Source organism: Jaculus jaculus, chromosome 6, assembly GCF_020740685.1.
Source record: "Jaculus jaculus isolate mJacJac1 chromosome 6, mJacJac1.mat.Y.cur, whole genome shotgun sequence".
NCBI lineage: Eukaryota > Metazoa > Chordata > Mammalia > Rodentia > Dipodidae > Jaculus > Jaculus jaculus.
Window position 1 is genome coordinate 99,534,905 of NC_059107.1, and position 26,109 is coordinate 99,561,013.

Genomic DNA, 26,109 nt, shown 5'->3' on the forward strand with positions numbered 1-26,109 from the left:
ACAAGGGGGCGCATGCATCTGGAGTTCGTTTGCAATGGCTGGAGGCCCTGGCGGGCCCTTTCTCTCCCTCTCTCTCCCTCCCTCTCTCTCTCCCTCTTTCTCTCTCTTAAAATATATTGGGGAGGGGGGGAATACAAGGAATAAAATTGCGAAGGAAAAAAAAAAATGTAGCCAAATAGACTAGGCCCGGGGAGGGGGTGGCTTCATCAATGCGCGACTGTTCCTTCCAGACTCTGGGGACGATAATTAGGCTCTCTGAGCTAGGTCAGGAATGCCAATTGAAGGAATGTGAAACGCAGCGCGTGCGGGGCGCCGCGGCGGCGGCTCGGGCACCAGGGGGCGCCAGTGGGACCCCGCGGGACCAGCTGCCCACCTTGCGCCCCGCCGCCTCCCCGCCCGGGGCGTGCGTGCGCGCGGGGCGGCTCGTGGACCCGCGCGGTCTCCGCGGGCCTCTCGGAGAGGCGCCCGCGTGTGAGCCCCCGGCGGGGACGGGCCCGTCTAGGTCCCGGGAGGGCGGCGGGCACTGCGGCGGCCGGGTCGGCGCAGCCCCACGCTCGCGTGCACGGGGAGGCAGCTGTTCTCCCTGGCGGCCGTGGGGGGCAGCAGAGGGGACCGCGACAGGTGCGGGCGCCCCTCCCGCGGCAGGGGAGGAAAGGCGGGCTCCGGGGTCTGTTCCCAGGCTGGAAACCACCCCCGCCCCCCAGCCAAATCCCCCGGAGAGGCCCGGCCGGCGCCGGGTCTGCCGGAGGAAGCGGCCGGAGACAGTGCGATTTCACGCAGCCTCTGGGGGCTCGGGTTCCTGAGCAGGATGGATGAGTTACGGGGCTTTGAATTCCCGGGGAAACTGAGGTGGCATGAGCGCGAGGATCAAAAACAACCTCCCACTCAAAAAAAAAAAAAAAAAAAATAGAAAAGGAATATTCACACTCACAGAGACAAATCCCTCCAAGTGATCCAACCGGCTAGGGGAGTTGAGTGATTTGGTTAATGGGCGAGGCCAACTTTCAGGGGGCCGGGCTTGGGAGCGCTCTCCACACCCGCCTTCGCTACCTCGTCCCGGCCCGAGGCGCTGGGGATCGCGATCTCGGAGCCCCGGCTCCGGGAAAGGAAACGCGGGCGCGAGACCCCCCCCCCCGTCCTCCCCGACGCGGCCCGCGGGGCCAGGCTACGGGACGGCGGCGCGCTGCGGCCGGTGCCCGCCGCTGCCCACAGTCCGCGCTGCAGCCGCGCACGGGAGGGGGCGCGGCCGTGACTCACGCCTCCGCTCGGCCGGCCCTCCCTCCCTCCCTCCACCTCGCCCAGACGTACGCCCTCCCCTGCCAGCCCGCTCCTGACTCCGACTCCGGCTCCGGTTGCCGTCTGCAACCTCCGCTGCGGCCACTGCTGCCAGTCCGCTGGTGGCTCAGGTGGCTAGTCGCTTCGATGTCCTAGACCAGGGGGCCCTCCCCGGGCCGGACTCGACTGGGCTCCCTGCAACCCCCGCCGGAGTCATGAGGGCCAACCGGGCTCTGCAGGTGCTGGGCTTCCTTCTCAGCCTGGCCCGCGGCTCCGAGGTGGGCAACTCTCAGGCAGGTAAGCGCGGGAGCCCCAGCGGCTGGAACCTGGGAGCACCCGAGCGCGCGCAGACTCTGAGCTGGGTTACGGGGTTCGGGCTGCGACTCCTGAGCTGTTGGGACCACCTGAGGAGGGACCCTTCTTTCTGGCTAGGTACACGATGTGAGTCAGGCAGGGACTGCGTTCTTGAATGCCCACCCTCTTCCCCGGGGTGTTGCAGACCCTCTATTTGGTCTGCCCTGATTAGGTTGATACCTGGACCCTAGTTCACACCTCTGAGGGGTCCTGCAGGGAGCGGGGCAGGGGCCTTTCTGTAACTGTGAGGAGCTGATAGGAAGTGGAGAATCTTAACAGAAAGATCTCAGCTTGCCCTCCAGCCCCATGGCCCCATCCCACTCCAAGTTTCTACAACCCCCAAGTTTCGTTGTTTTGCCGACAGGGCGGAGCTATGGAAGGGTTGTTGTTTTCTGATGTTGGAAAAACAGGAGCGGCACCTCCTCTTCCGTGAGTGGGACTGCCCTGAGAAGGGCTGAGATTAACCTGAGGGCCAAGTCCAGGTGACATCAGGGCGAGAGGCCCCACTGAAGCTGGCTGCCTGCTTTCTCTCAAAATAAAGTTGGTGGATCCCCAGTTTACAACCTCCTTTTGTCAACTGAGCTCACATTTACTGAACATCTTTAATATACAGTGCCTTGGCCCAGGAACGGTAGAGCAAAGGACAGACCATTTCTCTCCCAACTGGAGGTCACGTCTCCCACCTGGAGCATCCTGTCTTGCCCTATGGAGTCATTTCTAGAACCGACTTCTGCCCTTCCCATTCTGTTCATTGTCTAACTCCAGACAGAGCCCCACATTGCTCTTCTGGTTCCATGGCATCTAAGCCCACCCCTTTGGGCATCTCTGGGACCAGAGGCACCTGCATAGTGCTGGAGTTAGTGTGATCAGGGTTCTGTTGAGCTCTGCCGCCTTCCCCAGCTCTCAGCTTGGGGTTTGGCATAGTCAGGGCCCCTTCCCCAGGGTGGGAGTGGGAGAAACCACCTGTGCTTCTCCCACAGTTGCTGGGCCTAAATTTAGCCCCTGGGATCTTGAGATGTGAACACTCCCAGCTGGTGGAGGGGGTGGTCTGAGGACTGGAGTGGGAGGGGCCAGTGGAGTGACTGCATCACTGTTCTGACACCCCAATCTTTAAACAGGAACCCAGGAGTCCCAGCTTCCCACCATCCTCCCTGAGAAGCAGGGGCAGATATGGTTGGGTCTCTACTCTTTATCTGGACTCTGCAGCCTCTGGGCATCCGGCCCTGTCTCAAGTCTTCTATAGCCCTTTTGTCCCTTGTGTGTATGGGGGGGCGGGTGTTGGTGGAGAGGTTTCTGCAAGGGTTGGAGAGTCTTCTGTCCCTGCACAGGGCTCTTTACCCAAGAGGTGTTCCAACATTGCCTCTCTTTGAGCTTGTAGTGCCTGGTCACAGCAGGGGTTTTCTAATTCACTTCCCCTATCTTTCCTTCCCAAGTCGCCTGGTTTCTCCCAGAGGTGTTGTTTATACTCCTTTCCTACCCAGGCCCTTTGCCCTTGTTTGTGAAATATGGACTTTACCCCCGGGGGTGGTAACCAGGACTTGTAATACTGTTGCCTTGCAAGCACAGCCACAAAGTGCACCAGGACTGTGGACAGGTGGGATGGATAGGGTCACCTGTAGTACTTCCTAGTAAGGACCCCAAGGGCGGATGGATATAGACTTCTGGACCCGGGAGGCTGCTTGTACGTGTTTGTGTATGAGTTGTGTGTAGTGTGTGGGTGTACACACTACTTCCCTGCGCAGAAGTCCTAGCTCCTCCCTTATGTGAGGAGAAGGGTTAGTACTTTGACTTGGAAGAGGGGTGTTCTGCCAGGAAGTAGGTGGGGCTAGTCAGGAAAAGACTAACCTTTCTAGTCTGTTTCAGCTCAAGGACCCTGGAGTTCCCAGGTTCCTCATTATTTTGTTTGTGGGGGGGGGGGTTCTAGGTAGGGTCTCACTCTAGCTCAGGCTGACCTGGAATTCACTGTGTAGTCTCATGGTGGCCTCGAACTCACAGCGATCCTCCTACTTCTACTTCCTGAGTGCCAGGATTAAAGGCATGCGCCATCACGCCTGGCTCCTAGGTTCCTCTTGCTGGTATTAGCCCACTCCTTTCTTCATGGGCAGCTATAGGGAAAGGGGGTCCCTGTAAGATCAAGTAGTCAGACCAGGGGTGTGTGCAGCTGGAGGGGCTGGGGCCCCCTACTCCCCCTCCCACTATGACACTCGTCTCTCCCACGGAGCTGCCTGCCTCAGGGAAGGATGGTTGGAACAGGTGCTATCTACCCTTTATTCCCCATCGTCCCCATGCCGCCTCTCACTGAGCCAGAGAAAGAAACAGGGATAGGGCTCCAGAGGCCAAAACTTCCCATAGTTCATTATCCTCTATTTTTACAAAGGAAAGTGAAAGCCCAAGACTGAAGTGTCTCTCAGCCCCTCTTCTGAGCTTTCTCCTGGAGTGTCTGCTGGTGAGGACTGACATGTTGGAAGTCTTGCTTGGATCTCTCGAACAATGAAATTGGGAGAAAGGCTGAGGATTAGAGATCTGTTCTGTTTCTATCCAGACTTCTCTGTTTACTGACAAATACTCCAGGACTACACTGTGATGTTGAGGGAACTGGAGCATGTTGGCTTAGGGGAAGGGAGTGAGAAGAGAAGCCAGAATTTAGGAAGGGGGAGGCCGCCAGCTACTTATCTTCTAGCTCTAAAGACAAAGCTCCCATTGACCCCCCCAACCCCACTACCAAATCTTCCCCCTCCAGTGAGGTCACTTGTCTGAGCCCAAGGCTCGAGGGTAGAGGGGGGTGCTGTTGAGGACGGGGTGTCTGGGGTAGGGTGGGGCAGCCCCCTCCTCCTGGATAGAATTGCCTCATTGTAGGCTGAACTGTGGCCCCAGGCACTGCCCCCACTCTCTGCCCCCATCCCACCATCAGTAGACACAATAGGGGCTGTGTGCTAGCCCCAAAGAGATGTTTATTCCAGGACCTAGAGAGAGGCAGGATGAGGCCCAAGAAGTAAGTGCCTTACTTGAAGGGAGAGGAGGGGAGTCAAAGTTTGATCCATGCCTAACATCTCCTTTCTAGGGAGGGGAAAAGTTCCTAGTGTTTCCTTGTGGATTAACCCCTTAGTGCCCAAATTAGTGCCTGAGCCGGGTGAGGTGGTATACACCTTTAATCCTAGCAGAGGTAGGAAGATCAAGGCCACCCTGAGACTACACAGTGAATTCTAGGTCAGCCTGAAGTACAGCGGAAACCCTACCTCACAGGGGGAAAAAAAAGTACCTGAAAGAGTCACAGAGGGACCCTAGTAGGAAAAGGGCCCCTTTTACCCACTTTCTTATGCAGGATGGTAGGGGAATTGTGAGATGGGGAGGGGGCTCCTTGCTTCGTGGGAAGGGTTAACAGCAACTGCCTTCCAAGCCCGTGGATGTTACTGGAAGAGGGCAACTGAGGTCCTCTTGTGGGAGGGGCCTGAACACTTGCGTCCAGCTCTCTGCCACTCATGCTTCCATTTTGCAGTGTGTCCAGGGACTCTGAACGGGCTGAGTGTGACTGGAGATGCTGAGAACCAGTACCAGACATTGTATAAGCTCTATGAGAGGTGCGAGGTGGTGATGGGCAACCTCGAGATTGTGCTCACAGGACACAATGCTGACCTTTCCTTCCTGCAGGTGAGAGTGCCCGTCCAACCCCTTCCTCAACACAGTCCCCTGTATCCTCCACATAGGACACACCTTCCCTTTCTCTGGGCCACACTTTGCTTGTTCAGTGCTCCCAAGACTCAACTCTGTACTGAGGGAGAAAGTGACTAGAATCTGGAACCTGTGATCTCGTCCTGTAACCAGGAATGTACAGGGTGTACAGGGGGCAGGCCACAGGAAGGGGACAGGGCTCGTCTTCACTTACACAAGTGACACAGTAGTATGACAACCTAGTCCAAATTAGAAATTGGAAAGAATTCCAGGCTGGGGATTTAGCCCAGTGGTGGAGTGCTTGCCTAGCACTCATGAGGCCTGGGGTTAGTTTTCAGTACTGAAAAGGAAAGAAGAGGCGAGGAAAGGGGTAGGGGAAAGGAAAGAAAGAAAGAAGGGAAGGAAGGAAATATCTAGGAGCCTGAGTACAGTGACACGCAGCTGTAAGCTCAGATACTCAGGAGATTTAGGCAAAAGGATTGCCTGAGCCTAGGAGTTCATGGCCAGTCTGAAGAATGAGTGAATGAGCTAAAGAATGGGGGGACAGCTGGGCGTGGTGGTGCATGCCTTTAATTTCAGCAGTCAGGAGGCAGAGGTAGGAGGATCAACTGGGTATGAGGCCACCCTGAGAATACAGAGTGAGTTCCAGGTCAGCCTGGGATAGAGTGAGACCTTACCTCGGGAAAAAAAAAAAAAAAAAAATGGGGAAAGCTGAGGCTCAGTGGTGGAACACCTGCCTAATGTTACTTCTCAGCACTTGTGGGTCAGAGGGAGTTAAGGATTCCTTAGTGCCTTAAAGGAGAGAGAGAGAGACCTTGTCCTATTGTCCCTTTCATGATTTACTCCATCACAGTGGATTCGAGAAGTGACAGGCTATGTCCTTGTGGCCATGAATGAATTCTCTACACTTCCGTTGCCTAATCTCCGAGTGGTACGGGGAACCCAGGTCTACGATGGGAAGTTTGCCATCTTTGTCATGTTGAACTATAATACCAACTCCAGCCACGCTCTGCGCCAGCTCCATTTTACTCAGCTCACTGGTCAGTTTCTTTCTTTTTTAATAGTGTACTTATTTATGAGAGAGAGAGAGAGAGTGGGTGCCCCAGGGCTCCAGCCCCTGCAAACAAACTCTAGGCACCTGCATCACTTTGTGCATCTGGCTTTACATGGGTACTGGGGAATCAAACCTGGGTCCTTATGCTTTGCAGGCAAGTGCCTTAACCGCTGGACCACCTCTCTAGCCCTCACTGGTCAGTTTCTGACGATTCCTTCTGGCCTTGCCCTCAGTCACCCTGCTGATAGTCATCTTGAGGATGACTCAGGACTGCTCAATCTATTGCCCCTTCCAAGCTGCCCACTGCCTTTGTGCTGTAAAGGCCTGTCTGTCCTTAAGCAACAGGGGTCCCTGGGAGGAAGCTGTGGGCATGTGTTTCAGGAGGGAGAGTCCCTGTGTCATGGTAGGGCTGGACTGGGAGCTGGATCTGTTACCCATTCCTCCAACTTCAAAGTACAGTGCCCTTTGGTGTCCCTTCTTAACCTGGAATCGTACCTTTACTCCTTCCCAGTCCCTTCCAGCTAGAGGAATATAGGGTTAAATCAATTTTGGGTACCTTCTTCTCTCCCTGTCCCAATCAGTTGGAAAACACTCAGGTAGGCCTGGGGGTTTAAGTCAGGATGTCCTTTCCTTCGTTCCCCTCCCCTCCCCCACTGGCTAAACCGGATCTTGACAGGTGTCTGAGGAGACAGAAGTTTCTTCCACCTGACTCCTCCTCTTAGAAAGTCAGCCTTTCTGACAGCATGAATCTGATTGGAACACCAGCCAGCCAGGCCCCCTTGCTCAGGAAGGGGGGGTAGGGAAGAGGCCCTTGTGCTGTAGCCCTTAACCTGTTACTTCTCTTCTCCATCTCAGAGATTCTGTCAGGGGGTGTTTATATTGAGAAGAATGACAAACTTTGCCACATGGATACAATTGACTGGAGGGACATCGTGAGGGATCGAGACGCTGAGATAGTGGTGAAGGACAATGGCAGAAGCTGTGAGTGGCCATGGTTAAGACTGCTCTCCCTACCCCACCAAATCAGAGTGACTCCTTTCCCCTGCCTATTACATCCTTCATCTAGACTCACCCTCCACTGAACAATCACCTCAGGCTCTTGACCCAAGAATGTGTCTGCCAGGAGGGACCAAGTCAGTGTCATAGAGTCCAAACCATCGAAGCAGTGCATTAGGAAGCAGGGAAAAAGCTGTCTGGGTGGCTAAGCCAAGAAGCCAGTCCTATGGACTTTCCAATACAACATCTTCCTGCTACCCTGTCCCTATTCTGCTGCCCTCTGTATGTTCACAAGCATGTATTCTGCTGGTCCACTTTGACTGTTAGGAACCAAGTTCCTGGGATGGGACCAGGGCTGAGGTTGGCATCTGCCCTAGTCCCTCCCCTTCAGCTGCCTAGTGGGTGGTGTGGGGGTGTGACTCCACCCCTTGTTGACAGGTTTACTTGGGCCCAACCCTGCTCTCCAAGAGCAGGGAGGGACACTGCCCAGGCACTTGCTTCCTGGGATTGAGGTGCCTGTGTGCTGACATCATACCCTGTGGATTCAAGCAAGCCTTTCTCATCCCTGATGGCCCTATGTGACACCTTCCTTCCCAACTAGGTCCCCCCTGTCATGAGAACTGCAAGGGACGATGCTGGGGTCCTGGACCGAAAGACTGCCAGACATGTGAGTTTGAATTTCCTTCTAAAAACTTTAAGCTCATGCCTTTTTGTAGCCATGCATCCATTCTGAGGGTCGGGGTGAGCAGAGGCCTCAGAATTTAGTCCTGAGAGCCCCGACAGCACGTGTTCCCTCTTTCCTTAGTGACCAAGACCATCTGTGCCCCTCAGTGTAATGGGCACTGCTTTGGGCCTGACCCTAACCAGTGCTGCCATGACGAGTGTGCAGGGGGCTGCTCCGGACCCCAGGACACAGATTGCTTTGTACGTAGTGGTACTGCCAGCCTATACTCTGAAATGGGGGGGCAGGCTTTTGGGGGGAAGGTAAGGGTCCATAGGAAACATGAGTTTTAGGAGTCTCTTTGTTTCCAGGCCTGCCGACACTTCAATGACAGTGGGGCCTGTGTACCCCGGTGTCCACAGCCTCTTGTGTACAACAAGCTAACTTTCCAGCTAGAGCCCAACCCCCACACCAAGTATCAGTATGGAGGAGTTTGTGTGGCCAGCTGTCCTCGTAAGTGTCTGAGAAGGACCAACAATAGTAGACCCAAGGGGATTTGTTTGTTCTGTTTTGTTTTGCGAGGTAGGGTCTCACTCTAGCCCAGGCTGACCAGGAATTAACTATGTAGTCTCAGGGTGGCCTTGAACTCACAGTGATCTACCTATTGGGATGAAAGGTGCGCACCACGATGCCTGGCTTGTTTTTTGTTTTTGAGGCAGTGTCTCACTCTAGCCCAGGCTGGCCTCAAACTCATGGTGATCCTTTTGCCTCAGCCTCCTGAATGCTGATTCTAAAGGTGTACACTACCACACCCTGCTTTGGACCCAACTTTTTACACAAAATTTTGGGAAGCAAAAGTGATAAAGTTGGGGCTGGAGAGATGGCTTAGCGGTTAAGCGCTTGCCTGTGAAGCCTAAGGACCCCGGTTCGAGGCTCGGTTCCCAGGACCCACGTTTAGCCAGATGCACAAGTGGGCGCACGCGTCTGGAGTTCGTTTGCAGTGGCTGAAGGCCCTGGCGCGCCCATTCTCTCTCTCTCCCTCTATCTGTCTTTCTATGTCTGTTGCTCTCAAATAAATAAATAAAAAATGAACAAAAAAAAATTTTTTTTTAAAAAAGTGATAAAGTTGGATGATCAGTAGGGGATCTGTTTATGTGATCATCTGATCTCCCCCACCGTACCACTGCCTCTGGCTGCTTTCTCGGGACTTACAGCTATGGTCCTTAGAAGCATCAGAGAGCACAGGGACTGTCCAGTCTATAGAAAGACTGAGGAACCTATTATGGCAGACAGGGATCTCTAACGATGCTCTCTTCTTCTTCAGATAACTTTGTGGTGGATCAGACATCCTGTGTCAGGGCCTGTCCTCCTGATAAGATGGAAGTAGATAAAAATGGGCTGAAGATATGTGAACCTTGTGGAGGGCTGTGCCCAAAAGGTGAGCAGAAGATGATAAGTCATAAACAGACATGCTTTCCTTTGAGGCTGCTCCAGCCACTCCCACCCCACCTTCTGAGACTCTGTTTGTTTTGCAGCCTGTGAGGGGACAGGCTCTGGGAACCGGTTCCAGACTGTGGACTCGAGCAACATTGATGGATTTGTGAACTGCACCAAGATTCTGGGCAACCTGGACTTTCTTATCACCGGCCTCAATGGGTTAGAGATTCTGTCTGCTCACCCTACTTCCCCATCCCAGTCACCACACAGTTCATTTTATGAGTCCAAATCTTCCCTATAAGCAGCTGACTAGAAATCTTTATTTTTAATTTTTTTTTTTTTTTTTTACTAGAAATCTTTTTTTTTTTTTTTTTGATTTTTCAAGGTAGGGTCTCACTCTAGCCCAGGCTGACCTGGAATTCACTATGGAGTCTCAGGGTGGCCTAGAACTCACAGCAATCCTCCTACCTCTGCCTCCCAAGTGCTGGGATTAAAGGCATGCGCCACCACGCCCTGCTTTACTAGAAATCTTGAGTCATGAAGTCTTGCAGGTGGCAAAGAACCTGAGGGAGTGTAGAACCCCACCTTCTATCTAAAGCACACATCCCTTCAGGGCCATTCTTGAGCAACCAAGTATTACTTTGAGGAATGGTGTAGGACAGGAACAGGGGTCTTCTCTGAAGTTTTCTAGAAATTCTTCCTTAAGTTCAGATAAAAATATGCCTCCCTAAGCTGTTTCTCCTAGCTCTGGTCCTTGGAACAATGAAAAACAAATGGGCTTTCTGATTTCTAGGACAACACTTAAGGTGTGTGTGCATATGGGATAGAGAGAGAAAGAGAGAGAGAGAGAGAGAGAAAGAGAGAGAGAGAGAGAGAGAGAGAGAGAGAGAGGGCTGGAGAGATGGCTTAGCGGTTAAGTGCTTGCCTGTGAAGCCAAAGGACCCCAGTTCGAGGCTCGGTTCCCCAGGTCCCACGTTAGCCAGATGCACAAGGGGGCGCACGCGTCTGGAGTTCGTTTGCAGAGGCTGGAAGCCCTGGCGCGCCCATTCTCTCTCTCTCCCTCTATCTGTCTTTCTCTCTGTGTCTGTCGCTCTCAAAAAAAAAAAAAAGAAAGAAAGAAAGAGAGAGAGAGAGAGAAACAGGCTATAGCCACTTGCTTTAATCTGAGCATGGTGGCACACACCTGGAATTCTAACACTTGGGAGGTAGAGGCAAGAAGGTAATTTTGGGCTACATAGTGAGTTTGAGGCTAACTTTGGGTATGTGAAACCCTGTCTCAAAAAAAAAAGTGGGGGAGGGAGGGTATTACCATGGGATATTTTTTATAATCATGGAAGATGTTAATAAAAATTGAGAAAAAAAAATTTTTTTTTGAGGTAGGGTCTCATTGTAGCCCAGGCTGACCTAGAATTCACTATATAGTCCCAGGGTGGTCTTGGATTTATAGAAAAAAGTGAAATTTTAAAAAAATGTATTTATTTATTTATTTATTTATTTTGTTCATTTTATTTATTTATTTTTGAGAGTGACAGAGAAAGAAGCAGATAGGGAGAGAGAGAGAGAATGGGCACACCAGGTCTTCCAGCCACTGCAAACGAACTCCAGACGCGTGCACCCCCTTGTGCATCTGGCTAACGTGGGTCCTGGGGAATCAAGCCTTGAACCAGGGTCCTTAGGCTTCACAGGCAAGTGCTTAACCGCTAAGCCATCTCTCCAACCCTTATTTTGGTTTTTTGAGGTAAGGTCTCACTGTAGCCCAGGCTGACCTGGAATTCACTATATAGTCTCAGGGTGGCCTTGAACTCAAGGCAATCCTCCTACCTCTGCTTCCCAAGTGCTGGGATTAAAGGTGTGCACTACCACATCTGGCTAAAAATTTAATCAAAAAAAGGAGGGGGCTGGAGAGATAGGGCACTTGCCTGCAAAGTCAAGGAACCGAGGTTCTATTCCCCAGGACCCATGTAAGCTAGGTGCACAAGGTAGCATATGCGTCTGGAGTTTGTTTGCAGTGGCAGAGGCCCTTTTGTGCCCATTCTCTCCCTCTCTCTCAAATAAATAAATAAAAATAAAAACAGAAGAAGAAGAAACCAGGCATGTGTAGTAGCACACACTTTTAATTCCAGCACTCAGGAGACAGAGGTAGGAAGATCATTGTAACTTCAAGGCCACCCTGAGACTACATAGTGAATTCCAGGTCATTCTGGGCTAGAGTGAGACCCTACCTTGAAAAATGAATAGGAGAGAGCGAGCATGGACATGCCCTCTTGCCACTGCAAACAAACTCCAGATGCCTGTGCCACTTTGTGAATATGACTTTAAGTGGGTTCTGGGAACCTGAACCCATCTTCCTAGCCCAAGAATTAAAAAAATATTTTTAGGGCTGGAGAGAAGGCTTAGTGGTTAAGGTACTTGCCTGCAAAGCCAAAGGACCCAGGTTCAATTCCCAGTAAGCCAGAAGTACAAGGTGGTAAATGCACCTGGAGTTGGTTTAACAGCAGCTGGAGTTGGCAAACCCATTCTCTCTCTCTCTCTCTCGTTCTCTCTTAACTCTTTCTCTATCTCTCAAATAAATGAACATAAAATATTTTAAAAATATTTATTAAAAAGGCAGGCATAGTGACATACCCCTTAAATGCCAGCTCTTGGGAAGCAGAGGTAAGAGGATCTCTATGTATTCAAGGCCACTGTGAGATAATATAGTGAATTCCAGGTCCACGTGGGCTAGAGTGATACCCTACCTGGAAAAAATTTTAAAAAATTATTTGAGAGAGAGAATTGGCATGCCATGGCCTCATCATGTGCCACCTAGTGGTCATGTGCACTTGCCTTTATATTTGTGCGTCTGGCTTATGTGGGATCTGGAGAGTTGAACATGGATCCTTAGGCTTCGCAGGAAAGCACCTTAACTGCTAAGCCATCTCTTCAGCCCTATATATGTGTATTTTTTTTTCAAGGTAGGGTTTCACTCTAGCCAGGCTGACCTGGAATTCACTATGTAATTTCAAAGTGGCCTCGAACTCATGGCAATTCTTCTACCTCTGCCTCTGGAGTGCTGGAATTAAAGGCATGCACTACCACGCCCAGCCAAGAAAAATTATTTATTTACTTATTTGAGAGAGAAATAGAAAAGAGACAGAGAGAATGAGTGTGCCAGGGCCTCCAGCCACTGGAAACAAACTTTAGACACATGTACCACCTTGTGGACATGGCTTTATGTGAGTAGAGGGGAATCAAATGTGGGCTGTTAGGCTTTGCAGGCCAACTCTCTAACCTCTCAGCCTGAGATAGGGTCTCATTATGTAGCATAGGCTGGCCTCAAACTTGCCCAACCATCTTTCTTCCTCAGCCTCTGGAGTGGTGGAATTACATGTAGGCATTATCACCTCTGGCTAGTTTTTGCTTATTTTTTATGACTTTTGACATTTTTGTGAGTTCAGCTTCAGGAAAATGACAGAATATTGTTGTTGTTTTAGGTAAGGTCTCACTCTAGCTCAGGCTGACCTGAAATTCACTATGTAGTCTCAGGGTGGCCTTGAAACTCATAGTGATCCTCCTATCTCTGCCTCCTGAGTGCTGTGATTAAAGGCATGTGCTACCATGCCTGGCTCAGAATATTTTTTAAATTTTTTTCTGGCTTTTCAAGGTAGGGTCCCATTGTAGCTCAGGCTGACCTAGAATTCACTCTGCACTCTCAGGGTGGCCTCGAACTCACGGCAATCCTCCTACCTCTGCCTCCCAAGTGCTGGGATTAAAGGCATGTGCCACCATGCCTGGCTTTTTTCTTTTTTTTTGAGAGAGAGAGAGAGAGAGAGAGAGAGAGAGAGGGAAAAGTGGTGCACCAGGGCCTCCAGCCACTGCAAAGGAACTCCACATATGTATGCCCCCTTGTGCATCTGGCTAACGTGGATCCTGGAGGATGGAGCATCGAAGTGGGGTCCTTAGGCTTCACAGGCAGGTGCTTAACTTCTAAGCCATCTCTTTAGCCCAGAATATTGTTTCTTTTTTATTAATTAAACTTTCTTTATTCATTAGAGATTCATTTGATAAAGAGGCAGATAGAAAGAGAAGGGGTACCCCAAAGCTTCCAGCCCCTGCAAATTAACTCCAGACACATGTGCTACAGTGTGTATCTGGCTTACATGGATACTGGGAAATCAAACCTGCTTAGACTTCGCAGGCAAGCACTTTAAACAGCTAAGCCATCTCTCCATTCCCAAAATCTCTTTCTGATCCTAGATATTACTGTTTTTTTCCTAAGTCTGGGCAATTCCTTGGTGTCTGTTTCTCCACTGTACTGGGGTGACAGTCATACATAGTTATGCATGGCTGTTTATGTGACTCCTGAGGACTGAACCTGAAAGGTCTCTTGAGCAGTCTCCCAGGCCTCCTCAGTTAGTTATTTTGATGTTCAGGTGTCTCTTATTTCATCATGGGGAGTCCCATCAAGCTGGCTCCTGGTTTGTGGACATACTCTCTTTACTCTTTGAGCACTTCTTTTTCTTTTTGAGGTAGGGTCTTGCTCTAGCCCAGGCTGACCTGGAATTCACTATGTAGTCTCAGGTGGCCTTGAACTCATGGCGATCCTCCTACCTCTGCTTCCCAAGTGATGGGATTAAAGGCATGCACCACCACACCCAGCACTTCTTTACTTTTTTGGTACAAGATGCTCAAAGCTTATATCTTTATATTTCCCCTGCCATGGGCATTTTTCTAAGGAGTTCTGTTTCCTTTGGATGAAGAATGGAACTTAGAAGCCGCATTTAATCTGGCTGGGTTGTAGCTCAGTGGCAGAGCAGCTTGCTTACCATGCACAAGGCCCTTAATTTGATCTGCACTGAAAAAAAATGAAGTGATGTCTAGAAAGTAAATTTTGAGGTGTGGTCTGTTTGTTGCTACTGTGTTGTACCTTTACTTTGTTAACCAAATTTTATTGTTCCCCCAGGGACCCCTGGCACAAAATCCCTGCCCTGGACCCTGAGAAGCTCAATGTCTTCCGAACAGTAAGGGAAATCACAGGTGAGAGAAAGACTCCCTTTGCTGGGTGGAATAGATGAATGATTGGCATGCATTGTAGTTCAACTACTTGAGAAAAATCATGCCCTAAGGAACACGGGAGGGCTGAGAAACTGAGAGAGGGGAGAAGGCTTCCTGCTCACATAACTTTTCCACCTCTCAGGGTACCTGAACATCCAGTCCTGGCCTCCTCACATGCACAACTTCAGTGTTTTCTCCAACCTGACAACCATTGGGGGCAGAAGCCTCTATAAGTGAGTAAGGGGTGTGCAGATGGTGGCATCTCCTGGCTGAAATGGACATCCTCTTGTGAAATGCAATGCGTTTTCTCCTGAAATGAAAATGAATCCACTGCATGTTTCATTTTCCCTTTGTAGCCTACACTCTCATGCTCTCTCCTTATTCTCAGCCGGGGCTTCTCCTTGTTGATCATGAAGAACTTGAATATCACATCTTTGGGCTTCCGATCCTTGAAGGAAATTAGTGCTGGGCGTATCTACATAAGTTCAAACCGGCAGCTCTGCTACCACCACTCTTTAAACTGGACCAAGCTGCTTCGAGGGCCTTCAGAAGAGCGACTAGACATTAAGCATAATCGGCCTCGCAGAGATTGCGGTGAGAGAAAGGGCCCACTGGGGTGAGAACAGGGGATCTGGGAGGTGCAGGGTCCTGCAGTGTGAGATGAAACCAAGGAGAAAGGGGATGGGAGGTTGGAAGCAATAGTAAGGAAGCATTCAGGAGAGAGCTTTACTGGAAAGTGAGTTCTCTCCTAATCCATCCCTTCTTTTCCAGTGGCAGAAGGCAAAGTATGTGATCCGCTGTGTTCCTCTGGGGGATGCTGGGGCCCAGGCCCTGGTCAGTGCTTATCCTGTCGAAACTACAGCCGAGGTGGTGTCTGTGTGACTCACTGCAACTTTCTGAATGGGTACAGTGAAAGGAGACCACCAAGAAGGGGTGGTGGTGGGGCTGTGGGTTGGAGCAGTTCAGATGGTACCTTACACTTTAGACAGCTTCCTTCTCTTCTCTGTCCCTCCCTCCTTCCTTTTTTGTTTTGTTTTGAGACAAGGTTGCACTCTGTAGCCCAAATTCATGGAAGTCCTTCAGCCTCAGCCTCCAAAGTGATGGGCTTACAGATGTGAGCCACCATATCTGGCTTTCTAGACAGTTTTCTGCATGTGCCTTGGCAATCATGAGGTAGGGGTCCTCATTATTAAGGTCACAACTTGGAAATGACCCTCCTTCCTGTGTCTCCCACTGCAGGGAACCTCGAGAGTTTGCTCATGAAAGTGAATGCTTCTCCTGCCACCCAGAATGCCAACCCATGGAGGGTGTTGCCACATGCAATGGCTCGGTATAGTAGCAGCCAGCCCTGGGATCGGGGAAACAGGGTGGGCCAACATTTTGGAGTATCTAGAGAATGATATAGCCAAATCTCCAGGCCAGCCCAGGAAGGCAAATAATAGTAAGGGTTTTATATATATTTAATGTATTTATTTGCGAGAGAGAGAAGAGACAGATAGTAAGAGAGAAATGGATATGCCAGCTCCTCTAGCCACTGCAGTGAATAAATTCTAGACACATGTGCCACTTTGTGCATCTGGCTTTATGTGGGTACTAGGGACTCGAACCCAAGTCTTTAGGCTTTTCAGGCAAGTGTCTTAACTGCTGAGCCATTTCTCCACTCCAATGCTAGAGTTTATACAGGAAGATCCTGAAACAATGGAATTAACATTGGGATCTCATTCTTAAAAAAAAAAACTTCTAATTTATTTGAGAGAGAGAGAAAGAGGCAGAGAAAGAGAGTTAATGAGCACACCAGGACCTCCAGCCACTGCAAACAAACTCCAGACCCATGTGCCACCTTGTGCATCTGGTTTACATGGGTTCTGGGAACTCAAACTTGGGTCCTTAGGTTTCACAGGCAAGTGCCTTAACCACTAAGCAATTTCTCCAGCCCAGGATCTCATTCTTTTATTTATTTATTTATTTATTTGAGAGAGAAAGAAGCAGAGAGAGAGAGAGAGAGAGAGAGAGAATGGGCGCGCCACGGCTTCCAGCTACTGCAAATAAACTCCAGACACGTGCGCCCCCTAGTGAATCTGGCTAACGGTGGGTCCTGGAGAATTGAGCCTTGAACCGGGGTCCTTAGGCTTCACAGGCAAGCGCCTAACCGCTAAGCCATCTCTCCAGCCCACAGGATCTCATTCTTAATGACATTTCTCTTCTAATCAGGGCTCTGATGCTTGTGCCAAGTGTGCCCATTTTCAAGATGGGCCCCACTGTGTGAGCAGCTGCCCCTATGGAATCCTAGGTGCCAAGGGGCCTATCTACAAGTACCCAGATGCTCAAAATGAATGTCGGCCCTGTCATGAAAACTGCACCCAGGGGTCAGTGATGAAATGATGAAAAGGGGGGTCAGGGAAAGGGTAGGAGCACAGGCCAAGGGAAGCAACAAGAAGGGATGGTGAAGCTGGGCGTAGTGGCACACACCTTTAATTCCAGCACTTGGGAGGCTGAGGTAGGAAAATCATTATAAATTCAAGGCCACCCTGAGACTACATAGTGAATTCCAGGTCAGCCTGGGCTACAGTGAGACCCTACCTCAAAAAAAAAAAAAAAAAAAAAAAAGGAGGGGGATATAATGGAGACTGAAGTTGTGAAGGGGAAAATAAGAGAGGGGGAATTATCATGGTTTATTGTCTATAATTATGAAAGTTGTCACCTAAAAAAAAAAAAAAAAAAGGATAGTTGGGTATGGTGGCACATGCATTTGGGAGGTAGAGGTGGTAGGATCTCCATGAATTCAAGGCGACCCTGAGACTACATAGTGAATTCCAGATCAGCCTGGGCTAGAACAAAACCCTGCTTCAAAAAACAAAAAATGGATGGTGATTTAAGAATCACTTCCAGCTAGGGAGTGAAGGATTAGAGGAAAGGGAAACTCAATAATAGCACAAAAAGTACAGCAGAGCCTGGAGTAAGCTCCATGCAAGAGAGCCTTGGGCAGGGATGGCGAGCCAGAGATAGAGGTTGTGTCTGGGGCCTTAGTTTCCTGGATGGGATGTCACAGTTGGTTTGGTTTCAAACAAGCCCTTGTATGTTGAGGCTCTTGGACTTGAGCCTCTGTTTTCTATGTGTCTTCTAAGGAATTGACTTTCTTCCCTAGGTGCAAGGGCCCAGAGTTGCAAGACTGTTTAGGCCAAACACTAGTATTAATCAGGTAAGATGAGTTTAGAGATTCTGGAAGCCAGGATATTTGGGAGAAATCTAGAGCAAGAGGTTGGTTACCTTCTGCCCTTTTATTTATATACACAGCCCACTATCACTAGACTCAAAAATCATGGCTCCTGACCTTTCCTTCCTAAAATTAACTTGCACTAGCCTATGATGGGACAGACCTAGGTTTAGATTAACCTCTTTAATACTCAAGAATACATGTGAGGGAAATGTTAACATTTTGCCCAGATCTATACTATGTAGATGACATTCCTGAGGAATGTGTAAACCCAGGATAATGCTAGCTTTCTCTGCATCTCATAGCAAAACCCATCTGGCAATGGCTTTGACATTAGGATTGGCTGTGATTTTCCTGATCCTGGGTGGCACTATTCTTTATTGGCGTGGACGCCGGATTCAGAATAAAAGGGCTATGAGGCGCTACTTGGAACGGGGCGAGGTGAGTGTTGAGCTTCATTTTGAGAGGCATTCTGTACAGTCTGCACCCATCACCCTACCCTGTTCCTCTTTCCCCGGAAATTTGGTTCCTTTCTTCCACAGGGTATTATAAGGCCAGATGTGGTGGCCATATCTTTAGTCCCAGCACTTGGGAGGCAGAGGTAGGAGGATCACTGTGAGTTCAAGGCCACCCTGAGACTATATAGTGAATTCCAGGTCAGCCTGGGCTAGAGTGAGACCTTACCTCAAATAAAAAAAAAAAAAAAAAAAAAAAAGCAAAAGTAAACAAACAAAAAAAAGGGGGGCCGGAGAGATGGCTTAGCAGTTAAGTACTTGCCTGTAAAGCCTAAGGACCCTGGTTCGAGGCTTGATTCCCCAGGACCCACATTAGTCAGATGCACATGGGGCGCACACATCTGGAGTCCGTTTGCAGTGGCTGGAGGCCCTGGCGTGTCCATTCTCTCTCTTTCTCTGCCTCTTTCTCTCTCTGTCGCTTTCAAATAAATAAAAATAATTTTTTTTTAAAAAAAAGCAAGGAGAGAGGGAAGAAGGGAGGGGAGAAGGAAGGAAGAAAGTGAGGAAGGAAAAGAGAGAAACACGAGCATTTATTCTAATTTTACTATGGCTTTGAAGAAGTCACTTCTCTGTGACTCAGTTTATGCATCTGTAAAATAACCTTCATCCAGAATGGCTGAAAGGTATATTATGACCACCTCACCCCAGGCCCCTTCTGCTACTCAAAAGTGAAACCCAGCCCTCTTGATTTTTCATAATTTCTTCAGTCCTTGGGGTCTGTTCTTCCTCAATATGATATTTTTCAGGACTAAAGACAATTTCTCTTCCTGTTCCAGCTTTTGGCTCTGCTGCCCTTGGTCTCCATCAGTGGAGTCAGTGGGACTGAAATGAAGGAGTGGCCTTTTCTGTTTGTTTGTTTTCCCAAAGTAGGATTTCACTCTAGGCCAAGCTAACCTGGAACTAACTCTGTAGCTCCAGGCTGGCCTCAAACTCATAATACTACTACCTCAGCTAGGATTAAAGGCATGTGCCACCACACTGGGCAAGAGTGGACTTTTCTAAATCCCTCCTTCCTGTCCACTCTTCAGAGCATAGAGCCTCTGGATCCCAGCGAAAAGGCAAACAAAGTCTTGGCCAGAATCTTCAAAGAGACAGAGCTAAGGAAGCTTAAAGTCATTGGTTCAGGCGTCTTTGGAACTGTACACAAGGTAAGTGACCCACTGGAAGACTGGCGATGTGGGGAATGATGTAGGGCAAATGGGAGAAACATTGATGAAGGACTGACTTGGGGAAAATGACTCTCAACCAACTCCCTTCCTAGGGGGTGTGGATCCCTGAAGGTGAATCCATCAAGATTCCAGTCTGCATTAAAGTCATCGAGGATAAGAGTGGACGACAGAGTTTTCAAGCTGTAACAGATGTAAGTGAAGGATGGGAATCGTGTGCCACTAGAAGACAGTGTTTGATGCAGTCATGTAGAAGTATGGTCCTGTGTTGGCACGTACTGTGTTACAGGTGTCAGTCATGCTGCTGTGCTTCATTGTTGGGGGAAGCCCTGGGCTAGGTGTGGAATGTATGTGAGTCTGTTTCTCCCTGAATAGTACCTCTTGTGTTTTGTAGCATATGCTGGCCATTGGCAGCCTAGACCACGCCCACATTGTGCGGCTGCTAGGGCTATGCCCAGGGTCATCTCTTCAGCTTGTCACTCAGTTCCTGCCTCTGGGCTCCCTGCTGGATCATGTGAGGCAGCACCAAGGAGCATTGGGGCCACAGCTGCTGCTCAACTGGGGAGTTCAAATTGCCAAGGTGAGAAGAACCCAAGAGCTGTGGTAAGCAGACTGGAGGGGTGAGAAGACTGCAAGCTCTTCAGGGTTAAGAGGGAGCTCAAGGACCCCAGTGACTGCTGCCCCAAGCCTGAAACTACTTCCTCCTCTAGGGCATGTACTACCTTGAGGAGCACGGTATGGTGCACAGGAACCTGGCTGCTCGTAACGTACTGCTCAAGTCACCCAGTCAGGTTCAAGTGGCAGATTTTGGTGTGGCCGACCTGCTGCCTCCTGATGATAAACAGTTATTACACAGTGAGGCCAAGGTAAAGTAACACAAATGGGAATGGTGGTGGGGCTGGGCTGGGGTGGGTGAAACAGGGAGAGAGAAAAGTGATGTCCTTCTGCGGTGACTCGTGGTTAATTCAATGAGCAGTAACTGGAGATGCCAGAAATTTGAAGTTCAGAGAACCAAGAATGACAGTGAAGTTGGGGTTTTGAAATGCTAAGAAAATTTGTGGAAATCAACTGGTAGCATCTTTATAATTTTTTTAAAAAATTACCATTATTTTTATCTTTACTCTTCAGACTCCAATCAAGTGGATGGCTCTTGAGAGTATCCACTTTGGGAAATACACACACCAGAGTGATGTCTGGAGCTATGGTGAGTGCCTCTGGGTTCCCTCCATGTCTCCACTGGCCCAAATTCCACAACTGCCTTTTGGGTCACTACCTCCTTTGAAATATAGGCTCTCTGCTGGGCATGGTGGCACATGCCTTTAATCCCAGCATTTGGGAGATAGAGGTAGGAGGATCACTGTGAGTTCAAGACCACTCTGAGACTATAGTGAATTCTAGGTCAGACTGGACTAGAGTGAGACCCTATCTCAAAAAAAAAAAAAAAAAAAAAAGAAATAAGAAATATAGGCCCTTCACATCCTTGTATTAGAGCAAGTTCTGTCTCTTACTTCATGACTAGTCCATCTCTTTCTATTTCAGGTGTGACAGTTTGGGAATTGATGACATTTGGAGCAGAGCCCTATGCGGGATTGCGATTGGCTGAAGTACCAGACCTGCTAGAGAAAGGAGAGCGGTTAGCACAGCCCCAGATCTGCACCATTGATGTCTACATGGTCATGGTCAAGTGTGAGTTACTTGTTGGCCACAGCCATTTTCTAACTGACTTCCCTCAGTACTCCTCCACGGCTCTATTCTTTCTTCTGGTCCTACTTCCTGCATCTCACCCCCAGGTTGGATGATTGATGAGAATATTCGCCCAACCTTTAAGGAACTAGCCAATGAGTTCACCAGGATGGCCCGTGACCCACCACGTTACCTGGTCATAAAGGTGAGTAGGAACTAGGGTGTGTCAAAGTCCACATATTAGAGAAAAGAGGACTGGGCTAGAACTATGATCTGTCTTGACTGTTGCTTGCCCCTGTAGAGAGAGAGTGGGCCTGGAATCCCCCCGGGGGCAGAGCCAAACAAGGAACTCGAGGAAGTAGAGCTGGAGCCAGAGCTGGACCTGGACCTCGACCTGGAGGCAGAGGAGGACAGCCTGGCCACCACGCTTGGCTCTGCCCTCAGCCTGCCAGTTGGAACTCTTAGTCGGCCACGTGGGGTAAGATGCTTTCTAACTGCCCAAAATTCTGCTCCATGAACCCTACAGATGCCCAAATTAACTACTTTCTACAACCCCCATGCTAACTAAGATTTCTTCCTTCATTTTAACCTTCCCCTTATTTTTTCTATCCTAGAGCCAGATTAGTCCCTCATCTGGATACATACCCATGAACCAGAGTAATCTTGGCGAGGCCTGCCTGGTAAGTTCTGCTGCCCAAAGGTAGAGTAGCAGAAGGTCTTACGGGCTAGAAAAGGCTGATAGGGCTATGGAAGGACACTTTGAAACCTTTAAGGTTTAATCACCATCCTGCAAAAAAAAAGGAAGGTATTGAACATCCTACCCTCCTTCTAAGCAAATGTCTCCTTTTCTTTGTCTCTGTATAAATCTCCTTGTACTGTTCTGTTTACTTTCCTCCTTAGGAGTCTGCAGTTAGTGGGGCTAGTGAACGATGCCCCCGGCCAGTCTCTCTGCACCCAGTGCCACGGGGACGCCTAACCTCAGAGTCATCAGAGGGCCATGTGACAGGCTCTGAGGCTGAGCTCCAAGAGAAAGTGTCAATGTGTAGAAGCCGAAGCAGGAGCCGGAGCCGGAGCCCGCGGCCACGTGGAGATAGTGCCTACCATTCCCAGCGCCACAGCCTGCTTACTCCCGTCACCCCACTCTCCCCACCAGGCTTAGAAGAAGATATCAATGGTTACGTCATGCCAGATACACACCTCAAAGGTACCTGAATCCTCCTACACCTTTAAAAAATTTTTTAATTTATTTTAATTTATTTATTTGAGAGTGACAGAGAGAGAAAGAGGCAGAGAGGGAGAGGGAAAGGAAGAGAATGGGTGTTCCAGGGCTTCCAGCCACTGCAAACGAACTTCAGATGCATACGCCACCTTCTGCATCTGGCTTACATGGGTCCTGGGGAATGGAGCATCAAACCAGGGTCCTTAGACTTTACAGGCAAGTACTTAACCACTAAGCCATCTCTCCAGCCCCTCTTACACCTTTTAAAAAATTGTTTGTTTAATTTAACTTTTATTTGAGAGAGAGACATAGATAGATAAAGAGAGAGGGAGAGAATGGGCACACCAGGGCCTCCAGCCACTGCAAATGAATTCCAGATGCATGCGCCACCTTGTACATCTGGCTTATGTGGGTCCTGGGGAATCAAACCGAGGTCCTTTGGCTTTGCAGGCAAGCACCTTAATTGCTAAGCCATCTCTCCAGCCCTTTTTTTTTTTTTAATTTTATTATTTATTTATTTGAGAGACAATAGACAAAGGTTTTTGGTTTTTCAAGGTAGGGTTCTATTCTAGCTCAGGCTGAGCTGGAATTCACTATAGTCTCAAGGTGGCCTTGAACTCATGGCGATCCTACCTCTGCCTCCCAAGTGCTGGGAATAAAGGCATGCCCCACCATGCCCTGTTTATCCCACACCTTTTTTAAAAAAACTATTTTTATTTATTTGCAAGGACAGGGAGGGAGGGAGGAAAAAAAGAATGAGCACTGCAAACGATCTCCAGACACATATGCCACCTTATGCAACTGGCTTACATGGGTCCTGGGGAATCGAACCTGGATCTTTTGGCTTTGCTGGCAGGCACCTTAACCACTAAGCCATCTCTCCAGTCTTCTTACAACGTTTTTCCTCTAATCCTTACTGTAAGCTTCCCTCACCCCCCTTTTTTTGAGTTAAGAGGCTCAGTCTACCCCTTCTTTTATCTTCTCTCAACATCTCTCCCTATTCACTTTTTCTAACCCTCCCTCCGCCCCCGCCCCCCCTCCCCCATTCTGCCTATTTCCATGAAGCTCTTCATATATCTATTCTTTTTTTTCTTTGGCTTTTTGAGGTAGGGTCTCACTCTAGCTCAGGCTGACCTGGAAGTCTCAGGGTGGCTTCGAACTCATGGTGATCCTCCTTCCTCTGCCTCCCGAGTGCTGGGATTAAAGGCTTCCGCCACCACATCCAGCTACTCTTATTCTTTATTTTCAACCCTAGGTACTTCTTCCTCCCGGGAAGGCACCCTATCTTCAGTGGGTCTCAGTTCTGTACTGGGTACCGAAGATGATGAAGAAGATGAGGAGTATGAATACATGAATCGGAAGAAAAGACACAGCTCATCTTGTCCCCCAAGGCCTGGTTCCCTTGAGGAACTGGGCTATGAGTATATGGACGTGGGATCAGACCTCAGTGCCTCTCTGGGCAGCACACAGAGTTGCCCACTCCATCCTGTGCCTATCATGCCCTCTGCTGGCACAACTCCAGATGAGGACTATGAATACATGAACCGGCGGCGCGGAGGTGGTGGTCCAGGGGGGGATTATGCAGCCATGGAGGCCTGCCCAGCAGCTGAACAAGGATATGAAGAGATGAGAGCTTTCCAGGGGCCTGGACATCATGCCCCTCATGTCCGCTATGCCCGCCTCAAAACTCTACGTAGCTTAGAAGCCACTGACTCTGCCTTTGATAACCCTGATTACTGGCATAGCAGGCTTTTCCCTAAGGCAAATGCCCAGAGAACATAACCCTTGCTCCTTGAAATCTCGGGGAGCATTTGATGGCAGCTAGTGCCTCTAGAGGGTACTCCTTTTCTTCCTGACTCTTCTCCCTCACAGGTCTCAGCCCCATTTCTCCGGCCCTAGACAATTCCATTCAACCTTTGAAGGCTTTTAAACACTTTCACACAAAATTCTTGTGGTGTGTAGCCAGCTGTGCACTTTCTTCTCCTTCCCAGCCCTGGGAAAGGAGGTTTTCCTGTTTTGTGTGCCTCCCCAATCCCATTCCTCAGCTTCCTCAGGGCGACTCCCTGGAGATATGAAGGATTACTCCCAAACCCTTTTCTCTCAGGCTCTTACTTGTTGGGATTTAGACCCTTTTAATGTGCCCTTGTTTCCCATCAGACTGCTCTAAAGAAGAGGAGATGGAGTAAACCTGGCAGAGCAGAGGAAAGTACCATGTTGGCTTAATAAGGCTCTTAATCCCATTGGAAAGACTGGGAAGTTTAAAACTTTGTGGGTACTGATTACTATTGGTTGAGCATTTACAATGAGCCATGCTAACCTGTGCCTCTCAATCATAATCCTTAGTTTTGTGAGGTATAGATTATCCCATTTTATAGATACAGTAGTCCCATGGGTGCTACAAATACCCAGTTGGTGCCTGAAGCTGTGGATAGTGCTGAACCCTATAGTTTATTTTTTTATTTTATATTAACTTTTTTACTTGGTGTACAAAACTGAATCCTATAGTAATGCATTTTCTATTTTAACTAAGTACTTATCATTCATTGAAGTGCCACAGAAAAACTAGTACTAAGTTCTTTTTTCCATTTTCACAATTTAATTGATAGAGTTGTTCTTACTATCAATATTAATGTAAGACTTTTTTTTCTAAAACTTTTTTTTTAAATCAAAAATTATCACTTTAGCATTTCTTGACACATCTGAATTGCATTAGCACTCTTGTACTTTGGGGCCATTTTTTAAGTAAAATAAGGGTACTCAAATACAAGTACTGTGATAACACAGTCAGTCTGATAACCAAGAGGTTACTAACTGATTAACAGGCAGGTAGCTTATACAATGTGGATACAGTGGGCACAAAGATGATTCACCTACCAGATGGGATAGACAGATGGTTGCAGTTTTTATCATGGTACTCAGAATAGTGTACAATTTCAACCTTAGGAATTATTTCTTGAATTTTAATTCGACATTTTCAGTCTGCAGTTGGCCATAGGTAACTACAAACTGGAGAGCAAAACCTCAGAAAACAGAGTACTGAGCCTTGAAGAAGTTAAGTAACTTAATTAAATGACAGGTCCAGGATTCAGAAATCCTAAGTCCTTATCAGATGTCAAGAACCAGGTGTGGTGATGCACCTTTAATCCCAGCATTTAGGAGGCAGAGATAGGAGAATGAGCTGTGAGTTCGAGGCCACACTGAGGCTACATGGTGAATTCCAGGTCAGCTTGGGCTAGAGTGAAACCATACTTCAAAAACAACAACAAACAAACAAAAAAGATGTCAAGGGAAACTGGTATGGCATGCCCTGAAATGGCATTGCTTTTTTAAACTGAGACAGGTTTTCACTTTATAGCCTAGACTTGGCCTGGGTGGCCTTGAACTCACAGCAATACTGTCTCAGCCTCCCAAGGGCTGGAATTAAAGATGTGACCCACTACACTAGGTTTTGTTTTCTTGTCTTTGCACTGAATTAAGAAATAAGCCAAATTCCAACAGCCACATCCTCCTCCTACACTCAGACCTCTCATCTCAGGAAGGGAGGAGGACCCAGAAGGACTAATAACTCCACATCTTTGTGTAAACCACAGCCTGAATGTGCTGTAAATTATACACTCCTTGCAAACCAATTCACAGAGGTCCCCAAGAACCATTTTTAGGAGGTTTTCTCATTCAGGAATGAGAAGCTACTGGTGGTATAGAGGACGACCCATCTTGAAACCTCAGTCCTCTTGGTTGGGAACTGGGGAAAAAGTCTTGTACTGTTGAAGTTTTTGTTTTGTTTTTATACATGTCTGAATAAAAATATGCCATTTTTTTCAGCTTCTTGTCT

General features: G+C 48.8%; 1 protein-coding gene across 1 annotated transcript; it reads left to right on the forward strand.

The window, feature by feature from the left end:
- Window positions 1-1,333: 1,333 nt before the first annotated feature.
- On the forward strand, window positions 1,334-26,098 carry Erbb3 (erb-b2 receptor tyrosine kinase 3). Its single transcript, XM_045153295.1, has 28 exons — window positions 1,334-1,572; window positions 5,126-5,277; window positions 6,152-6,338; window positions 7,208-7,333; window positions 7,950-8,015; window positions 8,154-8,272; window positions 8,381-8,522; window positions 9,334-9,447; window positions 9,545-9,665; window positions 14,389-14,462; window positions 14,623-14,713; window positions 14,869-15,074; window positions 15,252-15,384; window positions 15,720-15,810; window positions 16,692-16,846; window positions 17,626-17,679; window positions 18,000-18,135; window positions 19,238-19,357; window positions 19,471-19,569; window positions 19,770-19,955; window positions 20,086-20,241; window positions 20,504-20,579; window positions 20,915-21,061; window positions 21,166-21,263; window positions 21,360-21,536; window positions 21,673-21,738; window positions 21,959-22,262; window positions 23,533-26,098. The coding sequence occupies exons 1-28, from the start codon at window positions 1,491-1,493 to the stop codon at window positions 24,057-24,059; spliced, it is 4,005 nt and encodes a 1,334-aa protein (XP_045009230.1). The 5' UTR covers window positions 1,334-1,490; the 3' UTR covers window positions 24,060-26,098.
- Window positions 26,099-26,109: the final 11 nt, after the last annotated feature.

Coding starts and splice junctions, on each gene's coding strand:
- Erbb3 (XM_045153295.1), top strand. CDS start 1,491: ATGAGGGCCAACCGGGCTCTGCAGGTGCTGGGCTTCCTTCTCAGCCTG. Junction 8,273..8,380: donor CCCAGGACACAGATTGCTTT/GTACGTAGTGGT, acceptor CTTTGTTTCCAG/GCCTGCCGACACTTCAATGA. Junction 21,739..21,958: donor ATCTTGGCGAGGCCTGCCTG/GTAAGTTCTGCT, acceptor TTTCCTCCTTAG/GAGTCTGCAGTTAGTGGGGC.